Here is an 18,640-nt window from a genome sequence, read left to right as displayed (position 1 = left end):
CGCGGGGCCATACGGTACCCGGCATGCTCCGCGCCGCGGGTGCCGGAAGTGAGTGTGCATTTCCGGCGGCGGGCAGCCGGGCCTCCTGCTTGTGTGCTTGAGGGAGGGGGAGTCGCTGTTCGTCCGTCGTCTCAGCCGCCCCTCTTCCCGCCCCGCCATGAAGGACGTGCCGGGCTTCCTCCAGCAGAGCCAGAGCTCGGGGCCCGGCCAGGCCGCCGTGTGGCACCGCTTGGAGGAGCTCTACAACAAGAAGTGAGTGGGCGAGCAGGGGGCCCGGCAGAGGTGCCTCGGACGCTCCGGGACTCCCAGGCGCCTGCACCCGGAGGCGGGGGAGGGGCGGTCCTGCGCTCTCCTGCTGCTGGGGCTCCTTCAGCCTCGCGGGCTGCGAATCGGGTCCTGGCAGGTCTGAGCTGCTCCTGCAGCTGCGGGGGAGTTTGGCCTGGTCCAGTACAGAGGCGTCTGGAGAGCCTCACTCCAGTCCAGAGCGCCACAAGCGAGCCTTGCAGGCTCTGCTATCCCCAAGCAAAAGCATCGCCGGGTTCAGGCCAGAGTGGAGCTGCCCGGTGGGCACTGCGCTTTCTGCCCATCTCCACTTCTCTAGTCCAGTGTTTTTCAAACTGTGGACAGGACCCACTAGGTGGGTCCCCATTCATTTCAATGTTCTGCTTTTAATCTGTTAAACGTGATGCTCCCATGGGAGGTGACTGCATTTGGGGAATACTACACACCTGTACTTTTAACAGGCTACTGGGAAGATGCTTTTAACAGTGATAGTCAAGACCCGCTCCTGGGTAAGTGTGGGTGGGATTGCAGCCTCAGATGGTTAAGCGTTTTCCTGCTGGATGATGTCACTTCCAGTCATGAAATCACTTCTGGTGCATCCTGACAGATTCTCATTCTAAAAAGTGGGTCCCGGTGCTAAAAGTTTGACAACCGCTGCTCTAGTAGTATGACTTTCAAAATTTAGATAGTGTTCAGGTTTTGAAACTTCTTTCTATATTAACAGGTTAATTTGGATAAAGATTTGAGCATATGTTGTGACGTCATGGCTGCAGTACCATCCCGCTTACCATGTCTTGCTTTGCACACCTTTAACCAGTGTTTCTCAACCAGTGGTATGGGTACCACCAGTGGTGCTTGAGGTGGAACTTGCTGGACCCCTGGATACCTGCTGCCTGGTAGCGAGACCAGGAATATGACTCAACAAACAGTGGTAGGAGGCTCAGCTTAGTGGGCAAAGCTCCAAAGCATGCTTTCCCACTCTCAATAAAGCCCTCACGTCCACCCTGAGCCTCTTTCTGATGTTTGTCATTTCACATCTGGCCTCCAATCCCAGAAGTAACTGGTGATTATGTCATCGCCAGTTACTTCTGTTGGCACTTAAAATAGGTGGACCATGTGAAGTGGTACAGCATAGAACAAACATTGACAAAAAAAACTCTGTGTTAAACCAATGTCTGCTGTGGTCAGCACTTTGTTCTGTTGTTCCTATTGCTCTTGCTAGGAAGCTCATACCAAAGTTGAAATGATCACTCTTTAATAAATTTGTACATTTCAAACCAGAATTGGCCTCCAACTGTAGATTGGAGCTCACTGAAGCAGAGGCTCACATGGGGGCTGCGAGCCTCCAGGACCCAGTATGTTGAAATGCGCCTGGGTGCCAGAGGCGCTGTGATGGCTGTGGTGTTGTCAGGACATCCCCCCATCCCAGTTCCCACCCTCGCAATCACTTACCCCAGGTTTTTAGACTCCCAGAGAGTTGGAGTACCACTGATAGATGATTTTTTTAAAGTAAAAGTTTATGACATGAAGAGCTTGGTTGTTTAATTGAACCGTGAGAGGATACTGGTTGCTTTAAAAAGTCTATTAAAAGAACTGTATAGAGAACTGTGGAAAGTGTTTGTGAACCTATGAAGCTGCTTTACTTTGTCCATTAACTTGTCTAATCCAGAACTGTGTTGTCTGCCTGGTTATCCCCTCTGCACAATCTCAAGACAGTGGTCATTTTCGAGCTTGCTGTCTGAGGGCCTCTGAAGAGATACACTATTGTGGTGATGTGTTTCTGCTTGATGTGGTTCTTCTGTACAATATTTTAAATGGCTGGGTCTGGCAGTGATCTTGTTGTGTTGTCTTGCCAAAATCAGAATTGTAACTGACTACTGCTGCAGATGAGCTCAATCTCTAATTGCAGTTTGGGCTCAATCTCAAATTCTTCCATTCTTTTACAACATCTCTGTGCTTGTACAGTCTTGGACTGTGTTTGAATCTCTTGAACTGAATTCTCTGTATGTGTATATTATCACTGTACAGGAATTTATCATTTCCTTTGCATGTGTGTTACAGACTTTGGCACCAGCTGACCCTGCAAGTTCTGGACTTTGTGCAGGATCCCTGCTTTGCCCAAGGAGATGGACTCATCAAGGTAAACTATTTTACATATCAAGTATCATAGCAACTATGATGATAAGTTGTGTTTTGAGCATTTTAGCTTCTCAGTTAAGAATAGGCCCTCAGTCTGGCTGTACTTGTAAGAAGTGGCTAAACAGCCACCGGGTAGATGGGACTCGTCAACCTGGGAAGGCAGCTCATCTGAGAGAAGGAAAACTCTGATCCCAAACCTCCACTGCCTTGTGGCTATATCCAGTTATGAAAAAGGCTTCAGAAGTCAACCTTGAGGCAATAGCTGGAGCCAGAGTCACTGAGGCAGTTCATGGCTGACCACTATCATGTTCTGGCAACTCCTGCGACGCCGCTGGAACCAATCGTATTGGCTTCTGCCTTTCCATAGGACCATTTCAGCGACGTGGAGAGGGGGGATTTGCTGCATGGGTAACAGCCTATCCTCCATACCTACTTTACCCAGGCTTCGTGCACTGGCGAGAACACTCTGTTCCAAAACCACCATTCAGAGCACAATACCATAGTCTTCCAAGACTGAAGGATGCCAACATGATGTGTTAGAATTATCATGAGTAAAAGCAAATTTTGATAAGATTGCAAGACAATCGATTTCCTCTATGGAGGGAAGGAAATAAATTTACTTTCTTAACCTTTTATCAATATGAACATTGGTATCAATGAGGCAACTTGGGTATAACTCTATGTAACACCTCACTTTCGTAAGCTTTATAGGCATACATTCTAACCTGTTTAGCTGTGCAGATTGTGTAGTTAACTTACATGCACAGTTTTATCCTTAATCTAGTGTTAAATGAGGTTGTATTTTGTAAATAATGCTTTGTATTAATTGTGTAAAATGTTATGTAATATTGCAATATTGTAAACTCCTAAATTACAGCTTGAAGAATCTTTTTTTTGTAGAAAGAAGAAGTAATAGGAGAAATGAGAAGGAAAACAGTCACCTAAGAATTCAGAGTCACTGGATAGTTTTTTTTGAGCTAATTTCAGTTTGTGAAGAACAGGGGTGCCCAAACCCCGGCCCTGGGACCACTTGGGACAATCAATCTCTCCCCAGGCCCTTGGAAAGGATTATTGTTCTTTCATTATTCAAGAGGAAGGGAGAGAGACTGATGGATGGATTGTCAGCTGGCTGCCCTCTCTCTAATGGTCCATAAAGGACTGTTTTCCTTTAATTAAAAGGGCCCTTCTCATCATGTTGAGATTACAACAGTAAGAAAAGCATTTTAAAGGGGTACATTTTCCCCCTGTTCTAGGGATCAGCACATTCCTTCTCATTTGTGGCGACCGTTCCTGTTGAGTCAAATCCAAATTCGTGTATAACAAGGCTGGACCTATGTTGGGTTCATACATTTTGTAGAATTCTACCAGAGCTGAGCAAAATAGTCCAACTATACAAAAAGACCTCATGTAATGATCAGATTTGAAGTGTCAACCAAAGTATATGTAAATGATTAAATGTTAGTTTTTTTGCTTTGTTCCACAGCTCTATGAAAATTTCATCAGTGAGTTTGAACACAGGTGAAGTTTTTGAATTACTTTTAATTTTGAAATAACACACAAGATGATCACTTCAGTTATTTGTAATGCCACCTCTTTCTTGCAGGGTGAATCCTTTGTCCCTTGTAGAGATCATTCTTCATGTGGTGCGACAGATGACAGGTAAAACATCTTCATTTCCTTGCATGTCTTCCAGTGCTAACTGGTTCATGATGTAACTGGATGCTGCCAACAACAGTAAAGCTTTTGGTAAAGTAATAGAACCTTTGGCATCTTCAGTTTTGTAAGAAGGGAATAATACACATCGGTGGTGCTGCATAACATTGATATAAATATGGACAACCAATAAGTCCTGCAGAGTTGTACTCATTTAAAAGTTGAGAATCTAATGTTAGAGGAGTTGTAGACAGAGGGTGTGTTTAGATGGTGATTTTTCTCCTGACCCTGAGAGTAATTGGAAGGGTGCTTTATGTTTCCACGCTCACTTCCCTCATTATAGGGAGAAATAAATTGCAAAACAAGAGATGTCATATTTATAGAGTGGGAGAAAATGGTTTTTTTTTTCACAGATTTTATTGTCTTCTAAAGGTAGAAGTGCAGAAAGTGGTATTATGTGGTTTTTATTCTAAATTTATATTATAATTTATAATTTGACACATGGGGCAAAATATATGTACATTATTAAATTTTACTTTGAAAGTGTACTAGGTAGGTGATATAGGTGGTATACTGTCAGTAGATGAAGCCACAGTTTTTACCCATGTACCCCCATTAAATAATAAAAAGTTTTGGGTTTTTTTTTGCAGATTTTGGTGTGTTTTGTTTGTTTTTGTTTTTACAAAAATGAAAAGTGCAGAAGCAGTGCTATGTGTTTTTATTTTGTTATCACCGTTTACTCCCACTTCTGCTTATTTATTAAATATGATGACTTTGGGTCATCAAACTAGAAGGCTACTGAGGACTGAGCAAACATGCAGCAATTTGCCTCATCTGGCAATGAAAGAACAAGTTGAGGTCCCAGGGACAATTTTGGGGGCAAAACATTCAAACAGGCCCTTGATTCTAAAGGCCTTTCACCCCTTAGTAGGAACTGGAGGGAGAGCAGGACTGCTTGAGCCCAAACACTGGTTAAGTGTAAGTACCCAGTAAGGGCTAGGCAAGGGAGGTGCAGTGTGGTGATCCAGAACCTGCCTCCTTGCCCTCCACTTCTACCTTCAGCTCCAAATAAACAGGAAGAGTGGAGCATGCTGGGTCGGAGCTAAAGAAGCAAGAAGGAAAGCTCTGGAATACTGTTCCTTTTTTGCCTAGTCTACACTTTCCTAAGAATGAGGTGCTGGTGCTGGCTGCTTTAACTTTTTCTTTCTGTAGTGTCCCTGTCACTGTGTCTGTGCTGTCTTTTACAGCTGAGCAAGTGGGAAGAGGATTGGTCAGCTAGCTGAAATTACTTGTTGGGTGGCAGACTGGGGAGGGGGGATGCAGAGTGCAGTGGCCCTTCTCTCCAACTTGATGCAAGTATTTCAGACCAGGCTGGCCCTGGGAGAGGACAGCTTATCCAAGTTGGGGTCTGCCATTTGCCCATGCCACAGTCCTTTTCCAAATCAGTGCCCACCACCCCCTTGGCAACTCCTATTTAAGGAAAACAAACAAAAAAACACCTGGCATCAGCTCTAATTATGTATTTAATGTTACATGCTGTTTGTCTCCACAACTTTTGATAGAATCCAAAAAGTTATATGACCCTTAACATGATTTCTTGCTTGAATCTCTTTAGATCCTAATGTGGCCCTTACCTTTCTGGAAAAGACCCGAGAAAAGGTATGCATTATATGTAACAGACATCGTACATGGAACTGTTTTCCACATATCTGCTGATATTTTCTGCAAATGTATTGTCCAACACATTTCATTAATGCTTCATTCTTAGTAAGAAAATGACCAGGGATAGGAATAACATCAGACCAATTAAGTGAATATTGCTTATGTTGTATTTGATAAGTGCTACTTGGCACACCTCGCTGGAACAAACTGGTTTGTGATGTGTAATTTTTTTTTTTGGTGGCTGCAGGTGAAAAGCAGTGATGAAGCTGTCATTTTATGTAAAACGGCCATTGGAGCTCTGAAATTAAACATTGGTGACTTACAAGTCACAAAGGTGAGTCAATATTTATATTCATATGTTAATATTAATGCAATGTTATCTGACTATTTCATCAGAGGGCTTCTGGGTTTCTTGTTAGTTTTTAGCATCTTGTTAAATCTAGTGCTGGTATATGTTGCTAGTACTAATTTTTGTGGAAAAGAGTAAAGTTCATCAGATTTATGTGTTCAACTCTGATGTGTTTTCCTAGAAATGTCACAAAACACTTCTAGTCTTCTAAATGGTGCTACAAGTGTGGGTAAGCACTTTTCTTCAGATGACTGGAGGACACATTTTTTTGGATACAGTTTGGTAGATTCTTTTTGCTAGACTATCTTCAGAATAATCCAGAATTCTAGTCTGTGCTCACTGCAGTCTATTCCCAGTTTTCTTGCCTTTCTTGTTCAACTGAAAGGTGGCTATGAATTTGTTATAACTGTGTCTTGATCCCTGGTTAATGTACCACCTTTGGAGTTGGAGATTCTTTTGCTCGGTGGTTAATGGTCTGTCTTGTTGTTCTGTGAATTATGCTCATTCTTAGAAGAGTAAGCATGGCAAGAATGGTGATGTACAGATGTTCCTAAAATGTCCATATTTGTTGAGAATTGTATTCTTTTTATTTTTTAAATTTAACTTTCTTTAGGAGATCATTGAGGAGGTTGAGGAGATGCTGAATAATCTTCCTGGTGTGACATCTGTTCACAGTCGCTTCTATGATCTCTCCAGCAAGTATTACCAGACTATTGGGAATCATGCCTCTTATTATAAGGATGCATTAAGGTTTCTCGGCTGTATAGATGTCAAAGATCTGCCAGGTAGTGTTTCCCCCCTTTTAAAACTTGGTTGAACATATTGCAGTTGTGCTTATGAAGATCTTTATTGTGGAAGGAAACTCATGCTGATTGGACAATTCAAACTTCCATCAGCAGCATAGCTGCAACTAAGAAGTAGGCCTAAAATAAGGACAAACTTGCCTTACTTCTATGAGCCATTCTTTCCATCTTAGAATATGATGAGGTGGACTAATGTAGAGATAGGACTGAGTGTGTTAAAACTCTTGTTATGTAGAAAGACTGGGCAATCTGAGGGCTGTGTCTGAAGCCTTCAGAGGCAATCTGAGTAAGAGCTCTTTTCAATGGTTGTTGGCTCCCTTCCCTTTCATATGACTACAGGTGCCTGCTCACTCACCAGTGTCATGCTTTTCCCTTTTCTCTGTTATTCCCTTGCTTTACAAAGTATCCCAAGTAATTGAAACCTGAATCTTGAAAATGGAATACATTATGTAAAATAAGCAAACATACGAAGGTACTCATTGTTCATTTTTAAATCCAGACAGAGGAGTTTGGCACTTGCGTGTGTAGAATGTTGGAAATAATCAGTGTGCCAACTTCTGATTTAAAGTTTTACAAATGGCATTCAGTGGAGTTTTGTTGATTGTTACAGCTTAAATAGGGAGATGGACTATTACTTGAACTGGATCATTCTTCTTTTCAGTGGCAGATCAGCAGGAGAGAGCCTTTACTTTAGGGTTGGCAGGACTTCTAGGTGAAGGTGTCTATAACTTTGGGGAACTGGTAAGTAGAATTGTATTGGTTGAAATGTTGAGGCATCGGAAAATGGTTGATATATCTGAGTAATATTTGGCTTCATTTACATCCTCAGCTTATGCACCCAGTGCTGGAGTCTTTGAGGAACACTGACAGACAATGGCTGATTGAAACACTTTATGCCTTCAATAGTGGCAATGTGGAAAAATTCCAGGCTTTAAAGTCAGCATGGGGCCAGCAGGTAGGTAGTAGTATGACCAGACAGCACTAAAGAAGTAATGCAAATGGCACTAGATAACTATGTACAGGGCAAAGGTGTGTGTGTGTGTGTGTGTGTGTGTGTGTGTGTGTGTGTGTGTGTGTGTGTGTGCTGTGAATATAAATTCAACTATGACATTCTTCTAATATATTTGAATTGTTGAATCTGTCCACTAAAATGATTAAATAGGTACAAATTCAGAGAGAAAAATGGGAGAGTAACAGAAGATTGAATGGAGCTCATCATACCATTTATTAATTAAACAAGTATTTTTTGGCCACCTGCCTCCTCCACTAGGAGTGATTCATGTGGCTCACAATTGTGGGAAAAGCATAATAATATAACAAAAACAAACAACAGCTAAAAATAAAATCGGTTATTAAAAAAACAAACCAAGACAAGTAGGGCAGGGCAAATGTTTGTCAGTGCAGTCAGAATTATGCCCTGGTGCTGTTTTTTGTAAGAATACAATGTAATAGTGTACAGTACAGTGTTACAATACAGAATACGTTACAAGTTGGTCTGGGGGAATTGGGAAACACCCACAGGAATTGCCAAAGTGAAATTCAAGTTCTGGAGGATGCAAGTGATTTTATCTGTAAAGTGCTTAGCAGAGGAGTCACAGTGAACTCCTAAACCAACCTCATCATCTCTCTGTGGCCACAAATGTAAAGGTCCACACATCACTTGAACAAGCTCTGCTGGACCATACTTGCAGTGGTGGCAGAGAAGTAAACTTTCTCTACCTCCATGAGCTGATCCCTAATATAGGCTCTAGCTCATGTTCATTCTTGAGAGCCTGTCTTCATTGTCACCCAGGTTGTGTCTCTTGCTACTTCCTCACCAATAGTACTCTGGAAAACCAGGGAGTAGGTGGTTATTATAACCAGGGAGCCAGAGTGACTTATTTCTTTAGAATATTTAAGTGCTGCTTTAAAACTACACATTTAGTTTATGTGTAATTGGTAGTAGTTTGCCTAGCAAAGGAATGAGATGTTTCCCTGTCATAGGGAGCTCACAGTCTAGAAAGAGGTTCATGGGAGACAACAGAGAAAGTAGACACAAGGAAAAAAAATTGGGTAAATTTGTGTTCATCCATGAACTTTTTTACAGTATGATGTGAGAACTTTCTGGATTAGTTACTTGTCCCAAGAGAGGGCTTGATGCATTTGCCCTCCTCTTCTGTTGTTCCTGCCACACCTTTCTAGGCATGGCTGGCTTAATTGCTCTTCAAATCTTCACTAGAAAGCTTGTGACCTACCAAGCTGAACTCAGTTCAGCCATGAGACCAATCTCTTCTTCTTGCTGCCTGTCTGGGATTACAAAATTGGAGGAGTTTTCAGATGCCTGACAGGTCACAGGACATGGCTGGTAGACTGGTATTCTGGTTTGTGGAACACAGATTGGTAAGGCCTGGTCTTATTTTTATATGGGGCTCCTAGTTACAATTAATGCTGTCTAGGTATCTAGGGTGAGTATGGTTGTTACTAAAAATTGCCATTTCTGCAAATTATTAACCATTTGAAATCTTTTGATATTCCTTCCACAGAAAAAAAAACACCTTGATTTAATTGTGTGGAAAAACTGCATTTCAAAATAACAGTTTGAAGTGGGCTTGAAGCTGTGGTTTTTGCTAAACATAAATAACAGAAAAGGTAAAATAAGGTAAAATTGTCCCACAATTAAAGTTCTGAATTGTCATGTTTTACAGCCAGACCTTGCTGCTAATGAAGCTCTTCTCCTTCAGAAGATCCAGCTGCTGTGCCTCATGGAGGTGAGTAGCAGAGATACCATCACTGTCCCAAGCATGTATAATGAGTTCTTTTGACCTATTGTACCTGTATGGATAGTAGATGTCTTTGGGCATGCATTTACACTCAGGTAGGCTAGTAGATCACTTCTCTTATGTAATTGGTGGGCTACTATGGCAGGATATGACTTTTCTGTTACATTAATCCTTGGCTCTATAAAAGAAATTCTGGAACATGAGTATCTTATTGGATAACTATCCCCCAAACATCTCTTTGTTATCTTTGTGAGGACAGCAGGTGGTTGTCCTTTATTCCTTTTGCTTCAACATATTCATGTTTCCTGTGGCTTCTTATGTAGTAGAAACATAAAAGGATAATCCAATTTTGAAAGCCAGCATCTGTGCGAAAGTCACTATTTCATATCCCAGCACCAGGCTTGCTCTACTAGTTAGTAAAATTTCTGGAAATATTTCAATTTCTGGAAATTGAAATATATGCAGTTTTTATGATCAGATTTAAACTTCCTTACCACTTTAAAGAATATATGATATAGTGTTTTGTATTCTTATAAAATTTAGATGTACTGTATAAGTACCTTAGGTTTATTCAGACAATAGTTATAAATAGAGCCAGCACTAGAGATGAAGCAGCAAGGTTTTGCAGCTGAAGGTACCTAAACATCTTAAATCTGCCAGTTGTAAAAATAGAAACCATCATCATAGCTATAAATAAAAGGAAGTCATATATCTGGACTTGGAAACAGTCTTTCCATCCAGAAATAGTGCAAAAATATGCAATACCTGTTTACCAGAAGCTACAGTGAAATGAATGCACACATTACCAATACCAATTTCTCTTTCAAAGTGCTTCCAACTCCCTGGAGAAAACCTAAACTTGCCTCCATGTTAAAAGACTATTACTAAATCTTCCTAATAAGGGACAAATGTATTTCTAAACAAGGCTAGTTTCATATGCTGCAGAGCAGGGGAGAGGTTTTGAGAGTTGTCTATAGGCGTTGTAATTGTCTTATGCTGTGATCTTGCATATTTATCAAAGTATTTTGAAGGAATTAGTGGTAGACACAATATTTTCAAACTGCTTTAAAAAACATTTCACTCATTCTGAAAGAGCAAACGTGTAGTATCTACAGAGACCATTGATCGCTTGCCCTCATTGGTTATCTGCTTCACTTTATGTTATAGCAAAAGCTCAAACTTGTGACAGAACCTTCCCCCCCCCAAATTTTCAATTTTTATTGCAGTTATTTTTATTTATATTTTGTAAATATGCAAAGCTGGTTTTGTATATTTTTGTAGATCTTGCTGGTTTTAGTTGATTTTCAGCTCATTTAACAAAGCAGTTCACAAAGCAAAAGTAATTTTACAAAATCCCACTTATGGGAGTTGGGAGGTTCCCTTATGTCACACTCCTCAAGTCTTAACATTTTTGTTGTTTAAAGTTTATTTAAGCCACTCTAATGTCAAGTAGGTTGTAGTAGAGTGCATTTGAAAGAATTCTCCTTTTCTTTAGGCATTTATTAATGACATAATTGCAGGCACCTGCCCAAGAGAACAGTTTAACATCAGTTTTAATCCAGTTTCGATTTGGAATTTGTTCAGGAAATTGCACTTTTTTCTTCATATCCATATTATTTTGTCCTGCCTGTTATAATATCAACTTTTAAAAAGTAATATATTTTGCTGTGAGGAAGCTTGTATGCAGTGGTAGGTCAGGATAGGAGAATTGGGTTGTCTGGTAATTGTGTTGGACAATGTTGATTCCTTTTAAGCCTGAGTTTTAACGCTAGTTTTACTTGGTTGTAGATGACCTTCACCCGACCAGCTAACCATAGGCAACTCACTTTTGAAGAGATTGCTAAAAGTGCTAAAGTCACTGTGAATGAGGTGAGTTGCTATTGGAACTAACACATGAGGAAACTAAGGGCATAATCCTAATGGGTCATAGTACCAGTGCTGAGTTCCAGCACCAACACTGGTAAACATGCCATAAAGCACATTTACGGCACCCTCAGAGTAGGGAACACAGGTGCCGGGCCAGTGCCAGTTGGCACTGGGCCCAATGCTGGTTGGCTGCTGCTTGGAGGAAGATAAGAACTCCAGGTGGCAGTGCAGGCTTTCAGGCCTGGGGAGGGGGGTAGACATTCCATGGTGGGGGGGGGGGAGGAACCAACCTGGGATGGGATCCTATCCTCCATGTGGGGCTGCAAAGCCCTACATGGAAGTTCTCATCTGCACCAGCAAAATAGCTGGTGCAGACTTGAGAAGCCCCATTGCAGGGCCTGGGGCTTTCCTCGGGGTAAGGGGATAAACGTCCCCCTCCCGAGGAGACCTCTGGTAGTTTCCCAGCACCCGCAGGATACAGCAGTTGCTGTTTGTGAGCCATTGTTCCTCCAGGTGTTGGAAAGCTTAGGATTGGACTGTAAATGTTCTGAAGCTCTGCTGAGCCTATTTGTGCTAAAATCTTGTATGCACATGCTTTCAATTTAATACAGGTTTCTGTTTCAAATTTGTATTAAGTTTGGTCTTCACAATTTATATTCAGACAAGTATCTAAAGAGACTTAATCACTTTCCTTCACTGTTGTTAGCTGTTTGCTAACTGTCATTTTGAGTTATATGAAGTGCTCAGACTGGAAAGTTTAAGGTTTTTTCTGAAGCCAGTAGAAAATGTTTTTTGTTCTTGCAGGTGGAACTGCTGGTAATGAAAGCACTTTCAGTGGGTTTGGTGAAGGGCAGTATTGATGAAGTGGACAAAAGGGTTCACATGACATGGGTGCAACCAAGGGTGCTGGATTTACAACAGGTAATCATGGCTGAAATCCTAATACCTCTCTTTTTCTAAATTGACACTGAATTTTATGAGAAAGCAGCATTCTCATAGAATTAAGAGACTGTTGGTAGACAGCTTGTGGTTTATTTATCCATCACACTGCATTTATGTGCTTTGTTTTAAAGGAGAAGGAACTTAAAAGCCTTTTTTTAATTAGAGAACTAGCACAATCAAGTTCAGTTTGATTTTCCTGAATTTACCAGTGTTTACCAGTTTGATTTTCCTGAATTTACCAGTGTTCTCAAATTTGTTTAATATGTTACTACAATCAAATACTAGTGGGTAGACTATATATATGTTAACATCTCTAAAAGAGAAGCGTCATGCTGGTTATTTTGGGACAGAATACCATAGATTCTGTCTCCTTGTCTTTTTCATAACCTTTATTTTATTTATCTTTCAATTGCTCTAGGGTCCCTAAAGTGCTTGTAAATTTGTTTCCTAGATAAAGGGCATGAAAGACCGCCTGGAGTTCTGGTGCACAGATGTGAAGAGCATGGAGATGTTGGTGGAGCACCAAGCCCATGATATCTTAACATAGAAGACCTTGCACTGACTGAGGGAACATCTTGTACTGTTGCTGAAACTGGCAGTGTCCTGACCACTGCCTCTGTACTGAATTCTATTAAAAGGGGGGCTAGGGGAGGAGGGAAAGAACTACTTTTTCTGATGCTTGTACAGAGGACTCGGTGGCCTTTGCTATATAACCCTTTGGTGCTTAGAGCCGGGAATTCCCTCCTACGCGCTAGCATTTGGTAAATCTCACCATGGGAGCTCCCATCCTGCTGTCACCAAAGGAGACATAAGGGCTCCATAATGGTGGATTATTAAGTCTTGGTGTGAGACTCTTGCAATGGAGAATGCTATGGGACTGTGTGCTAAAGGGGTAGCAGTCACTAGCTCAGTAGTGGGTTGGCAGCAAAGTTTCCATTTTGCACTTGGTGTGCAAGAAGGAAGGGCCCCCTTCAGCCATTGTTGATCATTCCTGATGGACATTGGGGGAGAGCATGACCTTCTCCCTGGAACATTTCTCCCTGCCAGTCCAAAGGCAGCATAACTGAGAACAAACACCTCTTTCCCCTAGCCTCCCCCTATTTTGCAGTAGTGGAAGCTGCTCAATCCCATCAATGCGTTTTCCAAGAATAAAATCATAAATTTAGTGGATTTGTTTTTATATTCTCCTTGGGTTTGCTCTTGTCTTTTATGAACATTTTATCCTGAAGTGTGTGGCAGTAAATAACTGCTGAAATAAACTTCTCTGCCTTCCCTCTTGTGCAGTTTTCTTGGTGTGCTTTTACACTGAGTCTTGGATAGAGCAGCAGTCCTATTTAAGAGGTCCAAAACAGGAATATAGTCTTTGTACACACACACACACACACACACACATGCATACATACATTTCTGACCTTTCAATTTCAAAAGATCTTTCAATTTCTGAAATTTCTATCTATGTCAGACATTTTGATTTCACCTTTTTCCAGTCTGATAGTGCAAATGCAAGGTAATGCAAGGATTACATGCTGCAATTTTTAAATACAGGTACGCGCTATTTAATGACGAGGATACATTCTCCTATCCCTGTTATGCAATTAGGTTAAATGAATATTCCACCCAATCTAGTGCCTTTGATGTGTAAACAAACACTCCCTGCGAGACACTTGCTGGCTGCACAGGCTGCTGGAGTTACGTTGCCTCTTCTTTGCATTAAAAGCTTCTCTGTTGCATAAACAGACACTGTGCTGCAGGCTATGGGAGATGCAATTAAGAGTATCTTTATTGTGCTTTGACTACTGTCGTACATGCAGTCCGTCATTAAGCAAACGTTTTTTAAGCAGAGCACACCTGTACACCTATTTAAAGCTATATCTTTTACAAGCCACAACTCCATAATTAAAGCTGTTAAGAATTTGCTATGTTCTGAATGAATGAATTGATGAATGGTGGCTGGTGGTATGATGAATGATTTATGTGAATTAACTTTCAACAATTACCATGAAAGTTAGTTATTTATGTTTTCCATCCGTCGTCTTCTTCAAAAAGCCATGTTCTTTCTGGCTTTTGGAGCTGTAGTACACATTACTGCTGCGTGGTTCCCAACTTACTTCCATAGGTTGAAATGAAGTGCAGTCAGTTCTAATAGGGTTAGATTCCTGAAAAACCTAGTGGGTACCAAATTGGTGGATACTGAATCATTGGGCCTATGAGAAAAATGGGGTTAGGTTGCAGGGAATGCTCGTCACCATATACTCTATGAACTTTATGAACCTGAATTTTAACTTGAAGTCTATGGGATTGTATGATAGTGACGGCTGATCAACTTCTCCAACATCTATGCTTCTTTCTCCATGCTGGCTATCCTGTGACTTGTTGAACGTTGCTGACCCATAAACAAGGCCTGAGTTCAGCAGTAGGAGGGGGTTGTTTCACCCATCCTCCTCCTCCGTCTCAGTTCCTTCCCTGGACTTGCCTCAGAGCAGCCCTTACAGCCTTCCAGAGACCTCTCATCATAGCCAGGGTTGTAAAGGTTTAATTGGAGTCCCCAAAATGATGGGGCAAGTCTGGAAGCAGACCCAAATATGTCCGATTATTCTTTATGAGCCAATCCCCAATGCCTGTTTGATGTGGAAAACTGATTCAAACCAGACAACTTTCAAAAAACAAGAAATATAACTGGCTGGAGGTGATTACTACAAGCCCCTCCCCTGTCAGTCGTATACTGTATACTATTTCTTCCTCTCCCCGCTGCCTGGCACCAGCGCTGCCTTATGCTCACAAGGCTATTGTCTCTTCTCACATATAAAGAGAACTGACTGTAGATGTCACTGGTAGCTGTTGCACAAAATATACATTTTTCCCATGGTAAGTTAACAGTCATGCCTTGGCTTCTGCAGGGGTTCTGTTCCCAGAACCCACCCAGATGCTAGAATCTGTGGGTCAGGGCCCACCAGATCTTCAAACATGACCTGAGCGGTCCAGAGGATGTTCTGAAGCCTGGTGAGGCAGTGTGCAGCCTCCCCAGGCCTTTGATGATCACTTTAGTTTTTTGGGGAAAACCAGCAGTGACATTTTAAGGCCTTTAGAAAGCCTTCTGAGGCCCAGAGAGGCCATGTGTAGCTTCCCTTGGCCTTAGAACACCCTCCAGATGAGACCCAAGGAACCTATCCAGATGGTACAGGTTGGGCTGATGTAGCGGGTTCAGAAATACATGGATACTGAATCCACAAAGAGGACCATCTTGTATTTTATTTAAATTTATTAATTGCTTTGCCTGTACCCAACATAAAGACAAAACTAAAATCCAGCAACTGCAAAGAGCTGAGTGGCACAACTAACCTGCTATACCCATTTCAGTAAAGAGACAAGTTTTATGCTGTCTAAAAACTGCCAGAACATGGTGAAAATTGGGAGATTGTTCCACAGGACCTTACTAGACAAAGGGACAATGCCGGGAGAGATGATCTCTAGTAGTACAAAATGCCTCATCTGATACTGCTTAAGCTATTTCATCAGCTGCCATGTGAATAGGTGGGGGAACTGCGTTTGAGGATGGAAGATCGCAACTATACAATTAGATATTGCCATATAAGGGGAAAACGGGGGGTTGCTGGGTTTTTTGTGTGGCAGCCATACATTCTCCATAATGTCTTATTCTAGTCTAAGGCACACTGGGTTAGATACAAATGTTCCCTTTTGTAGGGAACTCTCCCAAGGGAAGATTTTTTTGATGGATAATTTTTTACCCAATTCATTTAAAATGGCTGTAGGTCAAAGTGATAGTGATTCTCTTCTCACTGTAATTAAGAACCCCATGTTCTCTCCTCTTGCCCAAATATGCATTTCTCCCCTCAATAAAAACCTCTTTTGGCTGGTGATTTTTACAATTTTTTTAATTATCAGAACTTCCAGGCCCAGTTTTTCATGAGAAGGCTCAAGTTTGTCTTCAGCATTCCCTTTGATCTCCATTCAAAGCAGATTTTTCTTCAATCCTTGGATGCGTTCTTGTAGTCTTCCAAATAGGTAAAAAACCAAGCTGGTCCGGCCAATATGGCTGTAGAGATCACGATCAGTCCAAAAGCTTGCATCTGTAAATTAAAACACAGCCACAAATGAATGCTGTATGCAGCAATTCAGACATAGTAGGTTGCTCTGGGTATTGTTAGGCTCATGACCATTAACAGCAAGCAATATGCTTGTATTAATGACAATTTGTATAGCACTTTTCTGAGTAAGCAAAGCAGAAACTGCTACATAGTATGAGTTTCTACGAAGATGGGATGCAGCAGGATGAATGGGTAAGGCTTTGCCACTGCCGCACCCAAGAGGCTTTCCCTCACACAGTGGGCAATGCTTTGAAGACCCCTGACTTAGAAGTGGAATCATGCCCTGGTATACCTTCAGAACGTGAGAAAAGGGCCGAGTTCAAGCAACAGCCTCAATCTAAGGTATGTAAAGCGCCCTTAGTGGTTGTTCCCACAAAAGTAAAATGGGTTGAGGGCTCCACCAGAGAGAAAATGCATTCAAAGCAGGAAGAAATGATTAGTGGCTGGCAGGAGTCCGCTCCATTCTTTTGTAATGTTTCAGTAACAATCTGCTAGTTCAGTCTTTCTCAAGGTTTGTCCTCCGCCATACCACTTCACATGGTCCACCTATTCAAAGTACCACTGGAAGTAACTGGCAATGACATGGCGTTTGACACGGTCCCTCACCAAAGGCTACTGAAAAAACTCCACAGTCAGGGAATTAGAGGACAGGTCCTCTCGTGGATTGAGAACTGGTTGGAGGCCAGGAAACAGAGAGTGGGTGTCAATGGGCAATTTTCACAATGGAGAGAGGTGAAAAGCGGTGTGCCCCAAGGATCTGTCCTGGGACCGGTGCTTTTCAACCTCTTCATAAATGACCTGGAGACAGGGTTGAGCAGTGAAGTGGCTAAGTTTGCAGATGACACCAAACTTTTCCGAGTGGTAAAGACCAGAAGTGATTGTGAGGAGCTCCAGAAGGATCTCTCCAGACTGGCAGAATGGGCAGCAAAATGGCAGATGCGCTTCAATGTCAGTAAGTGTAAAGTCATGCACATTGGGGCAAAAAATCAAAACTTTAGATATAGGCTGATGGGTTCTGAGCTGTCTGTGACAGATCAGGAGAGAGATCTTGGGGTGGTGGTGGACAGGTCGATGAAAGTGTCGACCCAATGTGCGGCGGCAGTGAAGAAGGCCAATTCTATGCTTGGGATCATTAGGAAGGGTATTGAGAACAAAACGGTTATTATTATAATGCCGTTGTACAAATCTATGGTAAGGCCACACCTGGAGTATTGTGTCCAGTTCTGGTCGCCGCATCTCAAAAAAGACATAGTGGAAATGGAAAAGGTGCAAAAGAGAGCGACTAAGATGATTACGGGGCTGGGGCACCTTCCTTATGAGGAAAGGCTACGGCGTTTGGGCCTCTTCAGCCTAGAAAAGAGACGCTTGAGGGGGGACATGATTGAGACATACAAAATTATGCAGGGGATGGACAGAGTGGATAGGGAGATGCTCTTTACACTCTCACATAATACCAGAACCAGGGGACATCCACTCAAATTGAGTGTTGGGCGGGTTAGGACAGACAAAAGAAAATATTTCTTTACTCAGCGCGTGGTCGGTCTGTGGAACTCCTTGCCACAGGATGTGGTGCTGGCGTCTAGCCTAGATGCCTTTAAAAGGGGATTGGACGAGTTTCTGGAGGAAAAATCCATTATGGGGTACAAGCCATGATGTGTATGCGCAACCTCCTGATTTTAGGAATGGGTTAAGTCAGAATGCCAGATGTAGGGGAGAGCACCAGGATGAGGTCTCTTGTTATCTGGTGTGCTCCCTGGGGCATTTGGTGGGCCGCTGTGAGATACAGGAAGCTGGACTAGATGGGCCTATGGCCTGATCCAGTGGGGCTGTTCTTATGTTCTTCTGACATTACCACTAGTTACTTCTGGGGTGGGAGGCCAGATGCTATGTGACAAACACCCATAAGAGGCTCAGGGTAGATGGAAGGGCTTTTTGAGTGCAGAAAAGCATGCTTTGGAGCTCTGCCCACCAAGCCTCCTGCTGTTTGTTGCATCATGTTGCTTATCTCACTGCCAGGCAGCAGGTGTGCAGGGGTCCTGCAAGTCTCACCACACATCACCTCCAGTACCAGTGGTGGTA

General features: G+C 42.2%; 1 protein-coding gene across 1 annotated transcript; it reads left to right on the top strand.

The window, feature by feature from the left end:
• Window positions 1-51: 51 nt before the first annotated feature.
• PSMD13 (proteasome 26S subunit, non-ATPase 13) lies at window positions 52-13,728 on the top strand. The gene is made up of 13 exons (XM_066629852.1): window positions 52-252; window positions 2,344-2,422; window positions 3,905-3,939; window positions 4,025-4,080; window positions 5,690-5,733; window positions 5,984-6,070; window positions 6,699-6,870; window positions 7,550-7,629; window positions 7,718-7,843; window positions 9,573-9,635; window positions 11,436-11,516; window positions 12,318-12,434; window positions 12,907-13,728. The coding sequence occupies exons 1-13, from the start codon at window positions 158-160 to the stop codon at window positions 13,000-13,002; spliced, it is 1,131 nt and encodes a 376-aa protein (XP_066485949.1). The 5' UTR covers window positions 52-157; the 3' UTR covers window positions 13,003-13,728.
• Window positions 13,729-18,640: the final 4,912 nt, after the last annotated feature.

This window comes from Tiliqua scincoides, chromosome 1, assembly GCF_035046505.1.
Source record: "Tiliqua scincoides isolate rTilSci1 chromosome 1, rTilSci1.hap2, whole genome shotgun sequence".
Classification (NCBI taxonomy): Eukaryota; Metazoa; Chordata; class Lepidosauria; order Squamata; family Scincidae; genus Tiliqua; species Tiliqua scincoides.
Note: the sequence above shows the minus strand (reverse complement) of the source record. Positions and strands in the feature narration are given on the sequence as shown.

Coding starts and splice junctions, on each gene's coding strand:
- PSMD13 (XM_066629852.1), top strand. CDS start 158: ATGAAGGACGTGCCGGGCTTCCTCCAGCAGAGCCAGAGCTCGGGGCCC. Junction 3,940..4,024: donor ATCAGTGAGTTTGAACACAG/GTGAAGTTTTTG, acceptor TCTTTCTTGCAG/GGTGAATCCTTTGTCCCTTG. Junction 7,630..7,717: donor TCTATAACTTTGGGGAACTG/GTAAGTAGAATT, acceptor TTACATCCTCAG/CTTATGCACCCAGTGCTGGA.